This window comes from Entelurus aequoreus, linkage group LG24 (assembly GCF_033978785.1).
Source record: "Entelurus aequoreus isolate RoL-2023_Sb linkage group LG24, RoL_Eaeq_v1.1, whole genome shotgun sequence".
NCBI classification, from domain to species: Eukaryota; Metazoa; Chordata; class Actinopteri; order Syngnathiformes; family Syngnathidae; genus Entelurus; species Entelurus aequoreus.
The window spans coordinates 30,722,357-30,743,073 of NC_084754.1; the positions used below are offsets into that span (position 1 = coordinate 30,722,357).

Sequence of the window (20,717 nt, forward strand, 5' to 3'; positions counted from 1 at the left end):
GGGATTGATGGCGACTTTCAATCTTTAAAATAATTTTTGAAAAATCAATCTGGTTGTTGATCATTTTGTGGCGAGTTTGGTCTGCTTTACATATTAAAAAAGTCACAAATGTTATAGTCTATAATTAACAAAGTCTAACCAAGATTTTATTATGCCCGGTAATAAACTAATGACACAATCATCTTGACTTTAAACACACTGCACACGAGCGAATGAAGTGCATACTTAGTCAACAGCCATACGTCACACTAAGGGTGGCAGTATCAACAACACTGGGCCAACACTGTCATAAACATGTGCCATATAGTGAAACCACACTAAACAACAACGACAAACACATGTTGGAAGAATATTTGCAGCGCAACACAACATAAACAATACAGAACAAATTCCCAGAATTCCCTGCAGCACCAACTCTTCCGGGACACTACAATATAAACAAACACCATGGGTGGATCTACACCTAACATCCACTGTAATGATACCACGTACAATAGCGTATCTAGTTGATACTACTGTAACCTATTTTTATGGACTTACCTATTTTTATGGACTTGCCTCTTTGTGATGTTAAGTTCATAAAAATAGGTTACACTACTATGATTACATGGATATTTTTTAACATTGCAAAATCTTTTGTTATTTTTTTATGTATATTATGTTTATCAACTCAGGAAATATGTCCCTGGACACATGAGGACTTTGAATATGACCAATGTATGATCCTGTAACTACTTGGTATCGGATTGATACCCAAATTTGTGGTATCATCCAAAACTAATGTAAAGTATCAAACAACAGAAGAATAAATGATTATTACACTTTAACAGAAGTGTAGATAGAACATGTTGAAAGAGAAAATAAGAAGATATTAACGGTAAATGAAGAAGTAGATGAATAATTCATTTTCTACCACTTGTCCTTACTAATGCTGACAAAATAATAGAATGATAAATGACACAATATGTTACTGCACATGTCAGCAGCTAAATTAGGAGCCTATGTTTGCTTACTTACTAATAAAAGACAAGTTGTCTTGTATGTTCACTATTTTATTTAAGGATTAAAATTGCGATAAGAAACATATGTTTAATGTACCGTAAGATTTTTTGGTAAAATAAAGCCAATAATGCAATTTTTTGTGGTCCCCTTTATTTGGAAAAGTACCCAAATACTTTTGGTACCGGTACCAAAATATTGGTTTCGAGACAACACTAATACACACACACACACACCGAGCACCCACTGGCAGAAATGTAGATTGGCGCCTATGTGTTTAACAGTACACACTTTTTATTTATAAGACTTTCTTGAGGTTTATACAGTTTGGAAAAACATTAGGTTCATGGAATCATCAGTTAGAGAGCGTTTGAATGAACTCACATCATGAGAGAATAACATGGTATAGACAAAAGTATTCAAAGGCCTGGTACAAATTGTAGAAATGTGTTGTTAACAAAACAAACTTTGGAGTGTGTCTGTGGGAAGGTTTGTCCGTTCATGCAGAAACATTCCATCTTTGTTGTAACATTTTTTTGTTCTTTCATACCAAACTCATCCAACCGTGCCTTTATGAACTTTGTTTCGTGCACAAGGCCTTCACCAAACCGTCCCCAGAAAGTTGGAAACATAGAAGCGCCTTCATAATAACACAAGGTTTGTCCAAAGCATTAGTTACAAATATCGCCACTAGAGGTCAGTCTTAACACAATGCCTGAGTAACGCTGGAGTTGTTAAGGAATTACTGACACAATCACATTAAGCCAAAAGGAGATCTGTGTTTTCATCCAGTTAATCAGAGCCACTGTCATCCAGGTTGTCTCCATCCTCCACCACTTTAATCACAGGAGGCGATTTCCTTTTGCGCCTGTTGGTAAAAATTCAAAGTTTACCAGTCATTTCTGTGGGATCCAGAGAGAGGAGAGGTCACCTCAAGTCTTTCCGCAGTGTGTCGAGTTGACCATGAAGCTGCTCGTTGGCCTCCAGCTGCTCCTCCAACTCTCTCTGCAGCTTCTTCTTGGCGTGCTCCAGACGCTCGATCTCCTCCTCGGCCTCGTCCATCTGCCTCTTGGCCATTTTCAGTCTCTGAGTCAGCTGCGGCGTTCGTAAAAAGTCAGCGATTGGCTAACCCTTGGAAGCAAGCGTGGCAAAAAAAGGGGACATGTACCTGGTCTGTGTGGGTCTGCAGGTTGGCGTGGTCCTCGTCACCTTGCATCTTCATCTCCTTCACTTTGCGCTCCAGCTTGCGATTGGCTTGTTGCAAGTTGTTGTTGTCCCTGAGGGGAGACGCACCAACAGATCAGCTACAGCTTCCTGCAACTTTACACCCTCACACTCTGATACTCTCTGACTCACAAGCAAATGATATAAACCTTTATTACAGTAAATTGTTTTTGGTGAGTAGTCATGAAGTTTTTACCTTTCCTGCCCTTGCAGCCTCTCCTCAAGTTCCTGAATGCGGCTGTTGAGTTTGGAAATGACAGCATCCTGGCTGCTCCTCTGTGATCCTTCTAAATGAGCCACTCTGCTCTTCAGGTCTTTATTCTGATGAAACAGAAACATTTTATAAATGAGGAAAAATTGATTGTAGCTGCCTGCTGGGTTCCAATTATGTTGGACCGTCAGTGAGGGTCAAAGCTAGTGTGGAAAAAAATTTGATTCTCTTTAAGTGTACAGCAATACCACAAACCTTTCCCAAAAGAAAGAATGCTGTATATATTTTTTCCAATATTCAATATCAAGTTGAGTCCAAGATCCTTAGTTTCAGCCACAAACCAAAGCAAGATCTCAAGATCTACCCCTGCGTCAACTACGTTTTATTTATATATGAGGTGGCGACTTGTCCAGGGTGTACCCCGCCTTCCGCCCGAATGCAGCTGAGATAGGCTCCAGCAGCCCCCGCGACCCCAAAAGGGACAAGCGGTAGAAAATGGATGGATGGATGGATATATATATATATATATATATACTGTACATATACAGTACAGGCCAAAAGTTTGGACACACCTTCTCATTCAATGTGTTTTCTTTATTTTCATGACTATTTACATTGTAGATTGTCACTGAAGGCATCAAAACTATGAATGAACACATGTGGAGTTATGTACTTAACAAAAAAAAAAAGGTGGAATAACTGAAAACATGTTTTATATTCTAGTTTCTTCAAAATAGCCACCCTTTGCTCTGATTGCTTTTACTTCAACAGTTCTTTTGTATACTTTGAAAACAACATCTGCGTGTAGTTTCTTAAACTGGCGCTCATATTAATGCAGTAGAACCTTGATCTACAAACTGAATTGGTTCCTGAACATGGTACATGAATTGGAAAGTTTGTATCGTGAAGCATAGTTCCCCATAAGAAACAATGTAAACATGAATAATCAATTCTCGTCTCAACAAAAGTCCCTGTTTTAGTAAAAGAATGCACACTTTGAAAACACTAATACACATATATATATATATATATATATATATATATATATATATATATATATATATATATATATATATATATATATATATATATATATATATATATCGTGCAGTCAGGGGAGGCAGGTGAGGCGGGGCCTCACGTGCCATGGAAAGAAAAAAAAATGTAAAAAGAAAAAAAAAATATTAAAAATTGTTACTGTATATGTATCTAGTGATTATACTATAAAGTTATTTTCCATTTAACTTCACCAGTTTTAGATTATCTTTATTCAAAATCGCTGAATTTTCACATTTGCCGTTAAAATACTGAAAAGAGACTTGCAGTGAGTCAGCAGCCAGTTGTGCCTCAACATGGATTGCGCAATGACTTGGCTAACTGCTGGCCTGCTGTGCTGAGCAATCATTAAACGGCTGCGAAGACGCACTGGGTGAGGCTCACAGTAATCCTGCCTCATGGTGGTAGAGAGCGGTAGTGATCCCAGGGATCATTCTTGCGACTACTCGGCTGCAGAAGAAGTGACAACAAGCAGCAACAGTTAGCAGCGATCGTTTATTTTTTCCTCTCGCCTGGACTTTTAACATGGAGGATTACATATCTAAAATAAAACAGTTTTCTAAACTGGACTTTCAATCGAAGCAGGAGGTAATAATTAAAGGAAGATCTCCATCGAGACAGAGAGACTTTTAAAACTGAAGAAAGATAAGGAAGACTTCTATGAACAAGTTATCGATGCTTTTGTTCAGAAGGAGCGGCGCATGGACTTCATTTATAAGTAAAGGTAAGACCATAATAACGTTTTTTTTTATTAAATGTGCTTTTTTGTGTGCTACAGTTTGTATGTGTAAAGTTAAAGTTAAGTTAAAGTACCAATGATTGTCACACACACTAGGTGTGGTGAAATTTGTCCTCTGCATTTGACCCATCCCCTTGTTCACCACCTGGGAGGTGAGGGGAGCAGTGGGCAGCAGCGGCGCCGCGCCCGGGAATTGTTTTTGGTGATTTAACCCCCAATTGCAACCCTTGATGCTGAGTGCCAAGCAGGGAAGAATGCTGGTATGAGCTTTTAAACATAACCCGTTAACTGCTGCCAATCAAATGGTGAATAAGATACTCTTTAGGGTTCATATGTTTGTAAATCTGACTGTGATGAAGTCAGTGCCTCACCAGCCATGAACCTCACCGCACGTCACTGATATATATATATATATATATATATATATATATATATATATATATATATATATATATATATATATATATATATATATATATATATATATATATATACAGTACAGGCCAACAGTTCATGTGTTTTCTTTATTTTCATGACTATTTACATTGTAGATGGTCAATGAAGGCATCAAAACTATGAATGAACACATGTGGAGTTATGTACTTAACAAAAAAAGGTGACATAAATGAAAACATAGGCTCCAACACCCCCCAAACGGGACAAACGGTAGGAAATGGATGGATGGATGGATGTTTTATATTGTAGTTTCTTCAAAAAAGCCACCCTTTGCTCTGATTACTGCTTTGTACACGGGATTACTGCAAGGCGAGCCTCAGCCAGTGTGTCTTCACAGCAGTTTTATGATTGCTCAGCACAAGAAATACGTTACACACATACAGTTGTTGACAAAATACACTGTACATTATATACCTCAGCTAACTAAACTATGGAAATGTATAATATAATTCATATAGCAATACGGTCTCACTGCACAGCAGGCCAGCAGTTAGCCGAGTCCGCAATCCATGTTGAGGCACAACGCAGTGACGTGCCTCAACTGGCTGCTGATCACCGCACCGTCTCTTCTCAGTATTTGAACGGCAAATGTGAAAATTCAGCGATTTTGAATAAATATAATCTAAAACTGGGGAAGTTAAATGGAAAATAACTTTATAGTATAACTTTATGGTATAATCACAATTTAATTAATTTTTTTCTTTTTACATTTTTTTTTCTTTCCATGATGGCAAGTGAGGCCCCGCCTCACCTGCCTCTAGTGACTGCACGTCACTGACATATATCATACTTGCCAACTCTCCCGTTTTTAGCGGGAGACTCCCGGTATTCAGCGCCTCTCCCGATAACCTCCCGGCAGAAATTTTCTCCCGACCAGCTCCAGCTCCAGCTCCGGCTGGAGGCCGGAGCTGGCCACGCCCCCTCCAGCTCAATGCGGACCTGAGTGGGGACAGCCTGTTCTCACGTCCACTTTCCCACAATATAAACAGCTTGCCTGCCCAATGACGTCATAACATCTAGGGCTTTTAGAGAGTAGAGTGCACAACTGCGCACACAACAAGGAGACGAAGCAGAAGAACGAGGAAGTTACAAACATGGCGACGCTGTCGACGAGCAAGATGAAGAAATACGCTTGCAAGTTCCAAAACGAATGGAAACAAGAATTTCAGTTCATCCAGGACATTTTGTATAACAGACTTCTGCATTGAACACGGTGGCCGAAATTATATACTCAGTCATAAACGGAGAAGTTAAACAGGACAATGCTGCCATCTACTGGATAGCCTCCGGTACACTGAAATTCAAGTATTTATTTTATTTATATGTATAATAAAATAAATAAATAAATATATATATATATATATATATATATATATAGCTAGAATTCACTGAAAGTCAAGTATTTCATACACATATATATATATATATGAAATATTTGAGTTGGTGAATTCTAGCTGTAAATATACTCTCCTCTTAACCACGCCCCCGCCCCAACCACGTCCCCCCCCCCCCCCCCCCCACACCTCCCGATATCGGAGGTCTCAAGGTTGGCAAGTATGCATATATATATGTATATATATATATACATATATATTGCTTCTATGTGTATATATAACATATATATAATAATATATATGTAATTTATTTTGGTTTTGTGCTGTTAATATTGGCTGATGATATTTTTTTTTTTTTCTCTCATTGTGCTTCTTGCTGTTTTCTTAATTTTAGCGCATGTTTTTTTTTGTTGTATTGTACCTAAGGCCAATGATAAATGAGTGACGGCCCACAGATGGTCGATGTGCTGCGCTTTGGGCACCCCAGCTGTAGAAGCTAACTATTTATAGCCACTATGGTCTTAGTACTCCAGTATATTTGTTCATCCCATGGTCACATATGGGACGCGAGTCTTACGTCAGCGCCGTCACCTCACAGGTTTTTCCTGTGTGATAAAGAGGGGACGAACGGGGAAGTCTTTCTTCAGCTGCCGCCTTGTTTCATATATAAGAAACAAGGCGTATTGTATGCACAATAAATCAACACAACATCCGTACTTTGGAGCAATGTTCACAGACTCTAGTATTTGGCTTGTTAGCAGGCGAGCGATGATGGTCGCGGTTGAGGGAAGAGTGGTTTGATGTTGGATGCTAGAAAAAGTCTGATTTGTTGCAACAATCAGCCTTAATGGATTGTTGCAGCTCGATGATTTTTGTGCACATCATGCCATGTGCGTTTGCGAGACGAGCGGGTGTAAAGTCCAGATAAGAGGCGTGCAGGCGTATTCAGGGGTTAAAATGCTTGTCTGTTGGCGGGTCTGCTGATCACTTTCCGGGTGGAGGTGTCACCGAAGTCATATTAATACATATTTATTTTTCTAATATTTTCGTGATCGACCGGTAGGGTCCCAAAGATCAACTGGTTGATCGCGATCGACGGGTTGACGACCCCTCTATATAGTCTGTACACGGTCTATGTTGATGATGATGACGGAGATATGGACCACAACAATTATATTTATGTCAAATTTGTAGTCAATGTACAAGCTTTCACAGTTCACACTTCACATCCATAAGGGTCAGCATAAAGGATAAGATACACTCCTCACCATTGCAAATGTCAACAAACTCCTGGTGAAACAATGGAATAATTCAAGTGTAGGTGGATACATGCAGGGGTGTTTAACACCAATTTGTTTTCTACTACTGCCCATGCTCCAGTGCTGGAAGATTCATGGAGTACGGTGTAATTTCATTTGTGCAATTTTGTCATTGTACGACCGGAGCAGGAGCCTGGATCACATTGCCAGCAGTAATTGAGCCTTCACGGTGAAACGTTGACATCCGTCAAGACTGCCCTTTGTCACACGGGGTTCTGTTATTTTCATGAACAGGATATCTAGGTGTAACTGAAGTTGCACAATTAGTTTGGGGGTTTCCAGTCTCGGGCCCTTAAGATCTCATTTCTACTATTTGCGGATGGTGCGGTTCTGATGGCGTCGTCAACATGCAACTTTCAGCTTCTGAGAGGAGAATCGGCACCTCCTAATCTGAGGCCACGGTTATCAGCTGGGAATGAGTGGATTGCATCCTTCGGGTTGGAAGTGAGATGGAGGAGTTCAAGTATCTCAGGATCTTGTTCACCTGCGGGGGAAAGCTGGAGTGTGAGACCGACAAGTAGATGTCTGCAGCAGTTGCAGCTACGTGGTCGCTGTACCAGATCGTCTGAGCTGGAAGGGAAAGCTCTTGATTTACCGGTGGATCTAGGTTCCTAGCCTCACCTGTGGTCAAAAGCTTTTTGGTATTGATCGAAAGAGCAAGATCTCAATCCGAAGTGACTTTCCTCCGTACGATGGCTGGACTCACCCTAAGAGACAGGATGAGGAGCTTGCTCATCCAGGAGGAGCTCAGACTAGTTTGAGGTGGCTCAGGAATCTAGCTTGGATGCCACCTGGACACCTCCCTGGTCAGGTGTTCTGGGCTTGCCCAGATGGGAGGAGGTTCCGGGGGGTAGACCAAGGACACGCTGGAGAGATTATGTCTCGCAGTTGTACTGGGAATGCCTCAGTGTCACCTCAGTGGAACTGAGAGAGATAACTGGGAAGTTTAAGACCTATTAAGACTGCTGCCCCTACGACCCAGACCCTGATGAGAATCCGAAAATGGATGGGTGAATGCTACAAAACTTGATACACAAACTTAGTATCGTGACTCACTGTTGCCTCCTATGGAACAAAGTGTCATTACAGGACACGACAGCATGCTTGTTTGGGCAAATAAATCCACTTACCCTATTGAATATACTTTTGGATATAAGCTGTATACATGTACTCATGTTAATGTTGTGTTCACTATCATGCGGTCAAGTACCTGTCTCTCCATGCTTGTGTTGTCACACTCCAGGTCCTGTCTGACAGCTCTCTCCTGCAGCAGCTCACTCCTCATCAGATCCATCTGACACAAACACATACACCCAACTATAACAATACACATATGGAACAATATTGAATCTAATTTTCTAATAAAGGCTGTGGGCGGTAACACTCACGATACACCTCAGTAAGGAGTTTCTAATATTTGCCCATCATTTATTTATTTATTTACAGACTGACATAGTTTTGTATTACATTATTGTATCTTTTGTTAATATCAGAGTCCATTCTGCAAAAAAGTCATCCCTAGAAGCACACAGCTTATGGACAGGGACCCACAGTTAAAATATGCATCATCATATAATATACAACATACAGTTACATATACATTTCAATCAATCAATGTTTATTTATATAGCCCTAAATCACAAGTGTCTCAAAGGGCTGCACAAGCCACAACGACATCCTCGGTACAGAGCCCATAAATAAACATTGATTGATTTCAAATTCTACCCACCAAATACCCATTTACAATTTTATTTATAAAAAAAAATGAATCTTTAAATCCACCAAATCAGTCTCAATATCCTATTATTAAAATGTGATTAAAAGGTTGCATCTTGAAGATCTACGATAATCTCATCACACATACAGAGGTCAAGACCAAAATGATGCGACTAATGTGAATTCCTCAACCATAAGGGGTGTGCTAAATGTTTAAAGAAAGTGATTCTTTTATAGAGCTATCAATCTTATTCCAGATCATCGGGCCTCTACAGGCTACACTAAAGCTTGTACACTTTTAGATGACGATTTTTCCCTCCTAATAAAGTTTTACTTCTAGTGTTACATCTATAAGAAGTAGTGGTCACTGGAATGAGCTGGCAGAGTCTAGAATTGAATCCATATTCTACGTTATACATAATACAAGCACTGTGGAATCTGTTGCACTCCGTAAGCTTCAGAAGATTGTACCCATAAAAAAGAGGATTTGAGGGAGCATTAAAGTTTGCCCATGATTTAACACATATGACTTTCTTCTGAAGAATCTCCAGTTTTTTAAGATAACTGGGATACGTGTTACACCATACGACATTACAATAGTTTATATGTGGTTCAAATAGAGTCCGATACAGAATTAGGAGAGCGTTAAGAGGAAGAAAGTGGCTCAATTTTGAGAAGAGACCGACATATTTAGATAATTTATTCATTAAATATTCAATATGGCTTTTGACATTTACAAATCCATCTATGTATACACCAAGGAATTTAGTGCTCTCAACTCTTTCAATTGCTTTACCATTTATTTTAATCAGTATTCAATCAAAGTTTTTACGGCTTCTATTTGAACGAAATATAATAAAGTTTGTTTTATTTATATTCAAGGATAATTTATTACATTTGAACCACTTATCTACTTTAACTAATTCACTATTGACAATAGCTTGAAGGCTTTCAGGATTTTTGTGTGACATGAATACATGTGTGTGTAATCATGTAACTAACTGAGTTGACCACAGCAACAACACCCATAATCATGTTGTTACATCAATATGACTAAAGGACAGTATCAAGAAAAACTTATCATGCTTATGAAAGGTAGAACATTTGATACAGGATTACATATTTACATTATATTGTGCAGGTGTACCCAATAAAGCTACCAGTGGGTGAAAAAATATTATTGTGCTGACTCCAATTTTCACTAAAACTCATTTAAGTGCCACTTGAGTTTAAATGGGCTTCATTTAAAAAAGAAACAAAGGAAATGCTGTCCGGTCTTAGCAGTCTCTCATCTCTAATAACATCCAGAGGCCCGGTGGAGGGAACGTGAATCGCCAAACACACACAATACTTTGCTTTTTTTGTTGTGTGTGTGTGTGTGTGTGTGTGTGTGTGTGTGTGTGTGTGTGTGTGTGTGTGTGTGTGTGTGTGTGTGTGTGTGTGTGTGTGTGTGTGTGTGTGTGTGTGTGTGTGTGTGTGTCTTTGCACTGCACCCAAAACAGGGTTTTGTGTCAATTAGTCTCCAGTGCTTTGCTTCTATGAATGGTGGCCTACTTTTGCAAAAAAAAGGGGTCCTGTGCTGACTGACATCCCATAATATAAACTAGAGATGTTCGATAATGGCTTTTTTGCCGATATCCGATATTCCGATATTGTCCAACTCTGAATTATAGATTCCGATATCAACCGATACGATATATATACAGTCGTGGAATTAACACATTATTATGCCTAATTTTGTTGTGATGCCCCGCTGGATGCATTAAACAATGTAACAAGGTTTTACAAAATAAATCAACTCAAGTTATGGAAAAAAATGCCAACATGGCACTGCCATATTTATTATTGGAGTCACAAAGTGCATTATTTTTTTTAACATGCCTCAAAACAGCAGCTTGGAATTTGGGACATGCTCTCCCTAAGAGAGCATGAGGAGGTTGAGGTGGGCGGGGTTTGGGGGGGGGGGGCGGGTTGAGGTGGGGTGAGGTAGTGGGGGGTGTATATTGTAGCGTCCCGGAAGAGTTAGTGCTGCAAGGGGTTCTGGGTATTTGTTCTGTTGTGTTTATGTTGTGTTACGGTGCGGATGTTCTCCCGAAATGTGTTTGTCATTCTTGTTTGGTGTGGGTTCACAGTGTGGCGCATATTTGTAACAGTGTTAAAGTTGTTTATACGGTCACCCTCAGTGTGACCTGTATGGCTGTTGACCAAGTATGACTTGCATTCACTTGTGTGTGTGTGAAAAGCTGTAGATATTATGTGACTGGGCCGGCACGCAAAGGAAGTGCCTTTAAGGTTTATTGGCGCTCTGTACCTCTCCCTACGTCCATGTACACAGCGGCGTTTTAAAAAGTCATACATTTTACTTTTTGACACTGATACCGATCATTTTGAAACCGATACAGATAATTTTTGATATTACATTTTAAAGCATTTATCCGATTTTATCGGACATAACTAATATAAACCATATATATGAATTGTGAGGAGGTGAGTTATATAGTGAACATATTTTCTGGAGATAAAAATAAAACAACACAAACACATCTTCTTAAAGTAAAAACAAGTTCGGATGCGACATAATTCTGTCCCAGATTTGTTGACCCCTGAATTAATATTTTTCCAGGTAGTGCAGGTCGGTGTAACACTAAATATAGTAGAAGGCAGGTAGACTTGCCTGGTCTTTGGTTTTGTCTAATCGCTCCATCAGGCGGTCGGCAGTGCTGTGTTCATCATTCACGTCTTCCTCCAGCTGTCTGATACGCCCCTGAGGAGAGAAGCAATAAAATAACACCAAATCTTACACAGATATGAACAGTCCATCTTTTTTACGGTCCGTATTGTAACAAGGAGGGACAGAATAAAAAAATGAGGTTTGTCACACAGAGAAAGTAAAAGTAATGCTTTGTGCATTTTATATACAGTATTTATCTGCATGTGTAAAACCGAGTGCTGTCAAATGATACATTTTTTAAATCAGATTAATCACAATTTTTAATTTAGATGAATCATGATAATCACAGGTTATTACTTGCTTCCATAATTGAAATTAATTTAAAAAAGACCACCAACATTTGGATAGAAATGCAATTTTGTTGTTAGAATGTCATCCAGGAACATTTTTTCAATGTTTTACTTGGATAAACGTCATTTATTTGCTCAACACTTGGGAACAGTTTTATCTAAAGTCCAGTCAGGGTTTATATTGAAGTGAAATGATTTTGAAGTGAAAGCCGCCTTTCAGGTAACATCTGCGGTTAAGGTAAAGGACCATGCACAGTCAAAATAAATTGCATTAATCTGTGTATCGGCAGTAGATGAATAATAAATTAATCATTTATTGTGGAGTCACATGAGTTAACAGCCCTCGTAAAAACTAAATGCAATTTTGAAAGCTTTACTACCGAGTTTGAATTCATTACAAAAACATTACTAGGAATTGTACTCATCCAAAATACAAAAGATGAATTGGCAAAACAATTAAGCATGCTACAATACAGCTACTCCCTTCATGTTTCAAGCTACTAAAAGTAGAACTACGCTTTATAGAAGACATTTGCTATCCTCCCTCTGTCACTAAAGGTTACCAAAAAAAACATGTGAACAGGTTGGAGAACTTTCCCCTTGCTGGACACACAGTCAACACACTGTGTAATGTTTTGTCATCAGCAGGACAAACAGTGCTGAGCTGTGCGATGATGCTGCAGTGACACCTTTCAGCGCCCTTATAGCTCCCAGGAACATGTCTAAGACAAATAGTGGTGCCAGCCAGGACGCGTTGACTCCCCTCGGCATGTGATCAACTACAATATCTGTATGCGTGAGGCATTGTGTGAAGTCAATATTGAGTTTATGTCAACATTCGGTACAACTACATTAATGAGCTGCAATACAAGAGCTTTATCAAAAATTCTGCCTTTGCAAGGATATTAATACTCACTTATTATTGATACTGTCATAAATTGTATTGTTACTTTTGTAACTGTGGCTCTAGTTTGCTGTGTTGATTCAAATATTTTGGTTACTTTACTCAGTTGTATGAAACAACATAAGCATCATTATGTTCCCGTACGTTTGTAGTCTTTCTTAGTATGTAGACATGTCAGCAGAGAGAAAAAGGGTATGTTGTCTAGGGCTAATTTAAGAAATTGTGTGTAAAAGGGCTTACTAAACGGTGGAACAGGGGTTAGTGTGTGTGCCTCACAATACAAAGGTCCTGGGTTCAATCCCCGGGCTTGGGGTCTTTCTGTGTGGAGTTTGCATGTTCTCCCCGTGACTGCATGGGTTCCCTCCGGGTACTCCGGCTTCCTCCCACCTCCAAAGACATGCACCTGGGGATAGGTTGATTGGCAACACTAAATTGGCCCTAGTGTGTGAATGTGAGTGTGAATGTTGTCTGTCTATCTGTGTTGGCCCTGCGATGAGGTGGCAACTTGTCCAGGGTGTACCCCGCCTTCCGCCCGAATGTAGGGAACCCACGCAATCACGGGGAGAACATGCAAACTCCACACAGAAACCTCTCTTAATTAAAGCAGAACCTCAACACGTCAATTAAATGCTGATTTGTTTATTGATTTATTTCAAATCCATTGTGATTGGGTATGAATGTAAAGGACCTTAATGTAGTTAGCCATCCAACAACACTTATAGCAAAGAACGTAAAAGTAGTGGTTGAATTTATAGTACCAATCAAACGCTTGGATATACTTACTACTATAATTGAGGTGTTCTAAAACTTTTGATTGGTAGTGTACTTTTTCAAATTAATTTTTTTTTACTTGTTTAAAGCTTGCTGTAAGTCAAATGTCTGCTGGCAGTAAAATGTTGGTACTTAATATTTATTAAGATAAGCACATTGACCTAAAATAGGGAGAAACAAGTATGTACTTAGTCAAAAAGTATTTTTTTTTACCTCAATTTCAATTATTTAATCTTGCTTAGATTTCAGTATTTGTTGTATAATTGTGCTTTTGACCATTTGACAATTGTAGAAATTAATGTATCAATTAAAAAATGCCTGGTGGGATACACTGTGGTCCTCTACCGCTGTGCATTAGCAAAAAGCAGAATTGCTGCTACAGCTCTTGAACTAAATCCAGGTTTCCATAAGTGCACGTCATTTTTCATACTGATAGATCTGATCTCCAATGATCTATTCTTATGTTCCACAATGTGCTTACCTCCAAAAGTTTGACGTGGCGCTCCCGCTCGTCCTCCGTGGTGGCGTTCCTCTCCTCTAGGTCCTCCACCCTCTGCTCCAGCTGCCGGGCCCTGCAATGGGCCTCCTGCTGCTCCCTGTGACACCGCTGCAGGTCCTCCTCCAGAGGAAGCAGCTGGGCACAGAATAAACACACAGATAAGGAAAAGCAGCGTGGGTTAGAAATTGGATCTTATAGAAGAAAAACAAGTAAAAGAAGAGATACAGATGTGAGTACTTGTTCTTATTGTTCCATCGCAAAGCTGAAGTTTTCATTGGCATCTAATAGTTTCTACAAAGTCCCTTTGGTCTATTTCATCGCACGGAGACATTTGAATCCTCGTTCTGATGAGTCAGCAAGATGAATGGAGAGAGCCACACCTCATCCTGAAGCTTTTTGGCTGCTAGTCGGGATTTCTCCAACTCAGCCCCCTTTTCCTGCAGCTGTCTGCGCAGATCGGCCAACTCCCTCTGACTCCTCTCTTTGGCCTCATCGACCTGACTCTGAAGAACATCTGTAGACGCCTCGCAGTCCTCCATGATGCCAGTCATCTGATTTACGAGGAAAGATGTGAAACTCCCCTGACAAACTGTAGTCGGGGGGGAGAGGGAGGTTCATACCTTCCTCTGAAGTTGCTCCACGGTCCTGTCCTGAAGCCTTCTTTCATCCTCCAGCTCACTTTTGCTCTTCCACAGCTCCTCGATTTGTTTCCGCTCCTCCCTGAGCTTCTCTTTCAAGTCCCGGTGCTCGTGGTTTAGTTTGGTCAGCTTACTCTGTCAGAAGAAAACAACAATTTTGGAATCACCTGAAGATATTTTCACAACTTGATTTCTTTTTTCTTTTTCTTTTTCTTTTTTTTTACCTGCACTTCTTCCAGGCGGGTCAGCAGCAAGTGGTTGGACTGACACATTTCCTCTTCATTCCTCCTCACATCCTGCAACGCTTCCTCCAACTGCTGCTTTTCCCTCTTTTGAGCAAACAAACAACAGGAAAAGCAGAGAATACATGACATCACTTTACACAGGACACTTTTCCGACAAGTTAAACAAAATAGTCTCTTCACCTGCAATGAATGCTTGAGAGCAAAAAGGGCGTAAAAAATGTCCTCCAAATACAGTGAACGAATGTCAATGGTATAGTACACAATAAAAACTAAATTCTGATAAAATAGTCGCTACACTGCAAAAACTGAAATCTAGGTAAGATTAAATATCTCAAATAAGGGTGATATTTGCTTATTTTCAGTCTGATAAGATCATTCTTCTCACTAAGCAGATTTTATGTTAGAGTGTTTTACTTGCTTTAAGGGTTTTGGTCCTAAATGATCTCAGTAAGATATTACAACTTGTTGCTGAGATTTTATGACCTACATTGACTAAAACATGCTTGAAACTAGAATATCAACTGTTGCTGTGTCATCAACACTCACAAGTATAAAACTACTTTTTAAAGTACCGGTAATAATTTCTTATTTCAAGCATGAAAAAAGAAATCACGACTTTGACTCAATTGTGTCTCATAATTAAAACAGATGACAGCCAAGTGGACTTTGCTGTTTTATTTTATAATAAATGATAAATGGGTTATACTTGTATAGCGCTTTTCTAACTTCAAGGTACTCAAAGCGCTTTGACAGTATTTCCACATTCACCCATTCACACACACATTCCCACACTGATGGCGGGAGCTGCCATGCAAGGCGCTAACCAGCAGCCATCAGGAGCAAGGGTGAAGTGTCTTGCCCAAGGACACAACGGACGTGACTAGGATGGTAGAAGGTGGGGATTTAACCCCAGTAACCAGCAACCCTCCGATTGCTGGCACGGCCACTCTACCAACTTTGCCACGCCGCCGTTTTCAATGAAGCAATAGAAAATACGTCCTCATATAGTAGTACAGTTGTTATTAGTGAGAATATACTTATTTTAAGGTATTTTTGGGTTCATTGAGGTTAGCTAATTTTACTGGTTTTGGAAAGTCTTGACAAGCCAAATTTTGTTGTTCTATTGGCAGATAATTTTGCTTAGTTCAAATCAAATACCTCAATTTTTTTTTTTTTTTTTCTTGTTTTTGAACACTGACTTTTTGCAGTGTATTGTTAGGTCAGATAATATTTTACATATTTTTTTCTCAATTTGGGACCATTCTCAAAGGATTTTAATTAGTGCTGTCAAATGATCAATTTTTTAAATCAGATTAATCACACTTTTGAATTTGGATTAATCCATGGTGGGCCGCCAAAATTATATTTTTATTTACTTTTCCTAAATATCTAAAAAGTATTCATATTCTATTCATGTCATATTATGCTCCTTCCAGTGCTGTTGTTTTTAGGTTAGAGTTTGTATCCAATCGGAATTCAGCTAGTTTATGTTGCCATGCTGTACCAAATGGCCTTCAGAATCAACAATGCACTGTAAGTGATCGGGGACATACAGGTGATAGATAGTTGCGACAGCCAATCAGATCACGAGTTGTTGTCAGTAAGGCCTTGTAGCTGGCCTCACGTTGAAAGTGACATTTACGCGTCCTGTGGTTGGATACTCATGGAGACCGTTAGCGGGTGAATTTGAGAACACAGAGTTGAGAGACAGTTGCGATAGCCAATCAGATCATAAGTTGTTGACAGTAGCCTATCTAGGTAGCCTGATGTTAACGAGACTGTGATTGGATACTCACTTGTCATTCAAAAGTGACTATACATTCACAAGTTTCAATTTAGCAGGAAGCAGGAAGTGTTGTGCCGGAAGGAGAACAACACGTTGATTAGGTGGCAGATATATATTTGCAAGGCCATTTTCCAGAAGGATCTTTATAATACCGTATTTTTCGGACTATAAGTCGCAGTTTTTTTAAATATACTCAGGAGCGACTTGTGTGTGAAATTATTAACACATTACCGTAAAATATAAAATATTATTTAGCTCATTCACGTAAGAGACTAGTCGTATAAGATTTCCTTGGATTTAGCGATTAGGAGTGACAGATTGTTTGGTAAATGTATAGCATGTTCTATATATAGTTATTTGAATGACTCTTACCATAATATGTTACGTTAACATACCAGGCATGTTCTCAGTTGGTTATTTATGCATCATATAACGTACACTTATTCAGCCTGTTGTTCACTATTCTTTATTTATTTTAAATTGCTTTTCAAATGTCTATTCTTGGTGTTGGGTTTTATCAAATAAAGTTCCCCAAAAAATGTGACTTATACTCCAGTGCGACTTACACTACCGTTCAAAAGTTTGGGGTCACCCAAACAATTTTGTGGAATAGCCTTCATTTCTAAGAACAAGAATAGACTGTCGAGTTTCAGATGAAAGTTCTCTTTTTCTGGCCATTTTGAGCGTTTAATTGACCCCACAAATGTGATGCTCCAGAAACTCAATCTGCTCAAAGGAAGGTCAGTTTTATAGCTTCTGTAACGAGCTAAACTGTTTTCAGATGTGTGAACATGATTGCACAAGGGTTTTCTAATCATCAATTAGCCTTCTGAGCCAATGAGCAAACACATTGTACCATTACAACACTGGAGTGATAGTTGCTGGAAATGGGCCTCTATACACCTATGTAGATATTGCACCAAAAACAAGACATTTGCAGTTAGAATAGTCATTTACCACATTAGCAATGTATAGAGTGTATTTCTTTAAAGTTAAGACTAGTTTAAAGTTATCTTCATTGAAAAGTACAGTGCTTTTCCTTCAAAAATAAGGACATTTCAATGTGACCCCAAACTTTAGAACGGTAGTGTATATATATGTTTTCCTTCTTTATTATGCATTTTCGGCCGGTGCGACTTATACTCCGAAAAATACGGTAATAATAATACTGTAATACATTTTACTTATAAGGCGCCTTTCTGGACACTCAAGGACACCGTACAAAATTAAAACAATAAAATCAATTGAATAAAAACAACAACAACCACAACGATCGATAAGATTTACAATGAATAAGCTTTAAAGAGAAACTACATCTTGTGAGACCATGTCGGCCAACCTTAGAAGCTAGCTCAGCTGTTCCGGCGATGAAATGGTGTAGGTTCGCCATTTCCACTCAAATAAGCCGACGACGAGGGGTACCACTGGCTTACACGGCGTTGAATAGGTCCTACTAATTGTGAGTTCAAATATTTAATTTTTCATGCAGCTGAGATAGGCTCCAGCACCCCCCGCGACCCCAAAAGGACAAGCGGTAGAAAATGGATGGATGGACGGACTTTTAATGTTTTTTGCAATTTTAATTTTGACAGTACCACATAAGATATGTTTTAATTGCTGATGCGTTTTAATTGATATTTAAATGCGCCAGAAAATAACCCGTTTTGCACACTGTTGATGTGTTCAATGACCAGTAGGGCGTAAATGTGTTCCTGTATAGTATTTATCCAGCAATGGTCATGTGGTGACATCAATTATAGTATTTTGAGAGGTAATTATTGAAGTCGGACATCACTGAAGGCCTAGGTAGGAAACGCACGGCCCGCCACTGGATTAATCACTAGAAACCTGAACAAATCGCATCTAAAAGATGCCACAAGCAAGTTTTGCTTCTCATTTGACGCTTCAGTTTTTAGTGATGCCTCCACAGAAGTGTAAGAAAAGAGGCATAAAGGAAAAATATGATAATGACCATATAACCAGAAATAGAACTTTAATGATGAAAAGATCCTCATAAAAAACTAAGTGACAAACCCATCGGGATAAACGGACCTCCTCGGTGCAGGTAACTAACCTCCAGCTGCTTCACTCGCTGCTCCTGCAGTTTCTCTGAGGCTTTGGACTCCTGAACAGCTCGGCTCAGCTTTTCCACCTTGCTGCTCAGCTCCTGCACTTTTCCCTTCAGTTGATCTCTCTGCTGACTCAGCTCCTTCAGCTGCTCCTTTGCTGCAACTCCCTCCTCCAATGCCTCAACTTTCTCCTTGCCCAGCACGGTGTTGCTCTTAAGTAAAAGAAGATGGAAATAAATATTGCATAAAGAAGAAAGAACGGCGTGCTTTTACCTCTTTAACCATCTCTAAATCCCTCAAGAGATGGTCCAGCTCCACTTCATATTCTTCCTTAAGAGCAGCCATGTATTTGTCATGGGTCTCTACTTCATCTTTGATGGCATCTTTCAGGGCACTGAGGTCCTTCTCCTGCTGTTGGAGAACATCCTCATGCTCCTCCTTCACCAGCAGCATCTCCTGATAGTCTGCACGCAGCTGTGCCATATCCTAAAAGACAACACACGTTCATGAGGAGACTCCTTGTCTGCTAACCTGTCACTCAGTCTTTACCTTCAGGAGGACTTCTTTGTCCACATGTATCAATTCTGCTTTCTTGGACTGGTCCAGTTCATCGTGCATCTCAGAGAGTTGCTGCTGGAGGTCCTTCATCTGCACCTTAGAATGTTCCCTCTCTACAATCATCTGAGCCAACCTAGGAAATACATAATGTCACATGAACAGCGACATAATTACAAACCCCAAAACCAGTGAAGTTGGCACGTTGGGTGTAAATCGTAAATAAAAACAGAATACAATGACTTGCAAATCCTTTTCAACCTATATTCAATTGAATAGACTGCAAAGACAAGATATTTAATGTTTGAACTGGTAAACTTTGTTATTTTTTGCAAATGTTAGCTCATTTGGAATTTGATGCCTGCAACATGTTTCAAAAAAGCTGGCACAAGTGGCAAAAAAGACTGAGAAAGTTGAGGAATGCTCACCAAACACTTATTTGGAACATCCCACAGGTGAACAGGCTAATTGGGAACAGGTGGGTGCCATAATTGGGTATAAAAGCAGCTTCCATGAAATGCTCAGTCATTCACAAACAAGGATGGGGCGAGGGTCACCACTTTGTGAACAAATGCGTGAGCAAATTGTCCAGCAGTTTAAGAACAACATTTCTCAACGAGGTATTGCAAGGAATTTAGGGATTTCACCATATACGGTCCATAATATCATCAAAAGGTTCAGAGAATCTGGAGAAATCACTGCATGTAAGCGATGATATTACAGACCTTCGATCCCTCAGGCGGTACTGCATCAAAAACCGACATCAGTGTGTAAAGGATATCACCACATGGTGCTGGAACACTTCAGAAAACCACTGTCAGTAACTACCGTTTGTCGCTACAAAGCCATTTATCAACAACACCCAGAACACCTGAGCCAGAGCTCATCTAAGATGGACTGATGCAAAGTGGAAAAGTGTTCTGTGGTCTGACGAGTCCACATATCAAATTGTTTTTGGTAACTGTGGACGTCGTGTCCTCCGGAACAAAGAGGAAAATAATAATCCAGATTGTTCTAGGCGCAAAGTTGAAAAGCCAGCATCTGTGATGGTATGGGGGTGTATTAGTGCCCAAGGCATGGGTAACTTACACATCTGTAAAGGCACCATTAATGCTGAAAGGTACATACAGGTTTTGGAGCAACATATGTTGCCATCCAAGCAACTTTATCAACTT

General features: G+C 39.6%; 1 protein-coding gene across 2 annotated transcripts in view; it reads right to left on the reverse strand.

Moving 5' to 3' along the window:
* Window positions 1–1,167: 1,167 nt before the first annotated feature.
* LOC133641876 (cingulin-like protein 1) overlaps window positions 1,168–20,717 on the reverse strand; it is a 30,673-nt gene continuing 11,123 nt past the window's right edge. For both annotated transcript variants that reach the window (XM_062035969.1, XM_062035967.1), the window contains exons 7-19: window positions 19,537–19,678; window positions 19,261–19,473; window positions 18,993–19,199; window positions 15,112–15,216; window positions 14,870–15,022; window positions 14,630–14,800; window positions 14,232–14,384; window positions 11,729–11,818; window positions 8,549–8,632; window positions 2,420–2,544; window positions 2,168–2,276; window positions 1,931–2,094; window positions 1,168–1,867 (exon numbers count right to left, since the gene is read on the reverse strand). In XM_062035969.1, the coding sequence (XP_061891953.1) occupies window positions 1,792–1,867; window positions 1,931–2,094; window positions 2,168–2,276; window positions 2,420–2,544; window positions 8,549–8,632; window positions 11,729–11,818; window positions 14,232–14,384; window positions 14,630–14,800; window positions 14,870–15,022; window positions 15,112–15,216; window positions 18,993–19,199; window positions 19,261–19,473; window positions 19,537–19,678 (1,792 nt within the window). In that variant the 3' untranslated portion in view covers window positions 1,168–1,791. The remainder of the gene's footprint in view (window positions 1,868–1,930; window positions 2,095–2,167; window positions 2,277–2,419; window positions 2,545–8,548; window positions 8,633–11,728; window positions 11,819–14,231; window positions 14,385–14,629; window positions 14,801–14,869; window positions 15,023–15,111; window positions 15,217–18,992; window positions 19,200–19,260; window positions 19,474–19,536; window positions 19,679–20,717) is intronic.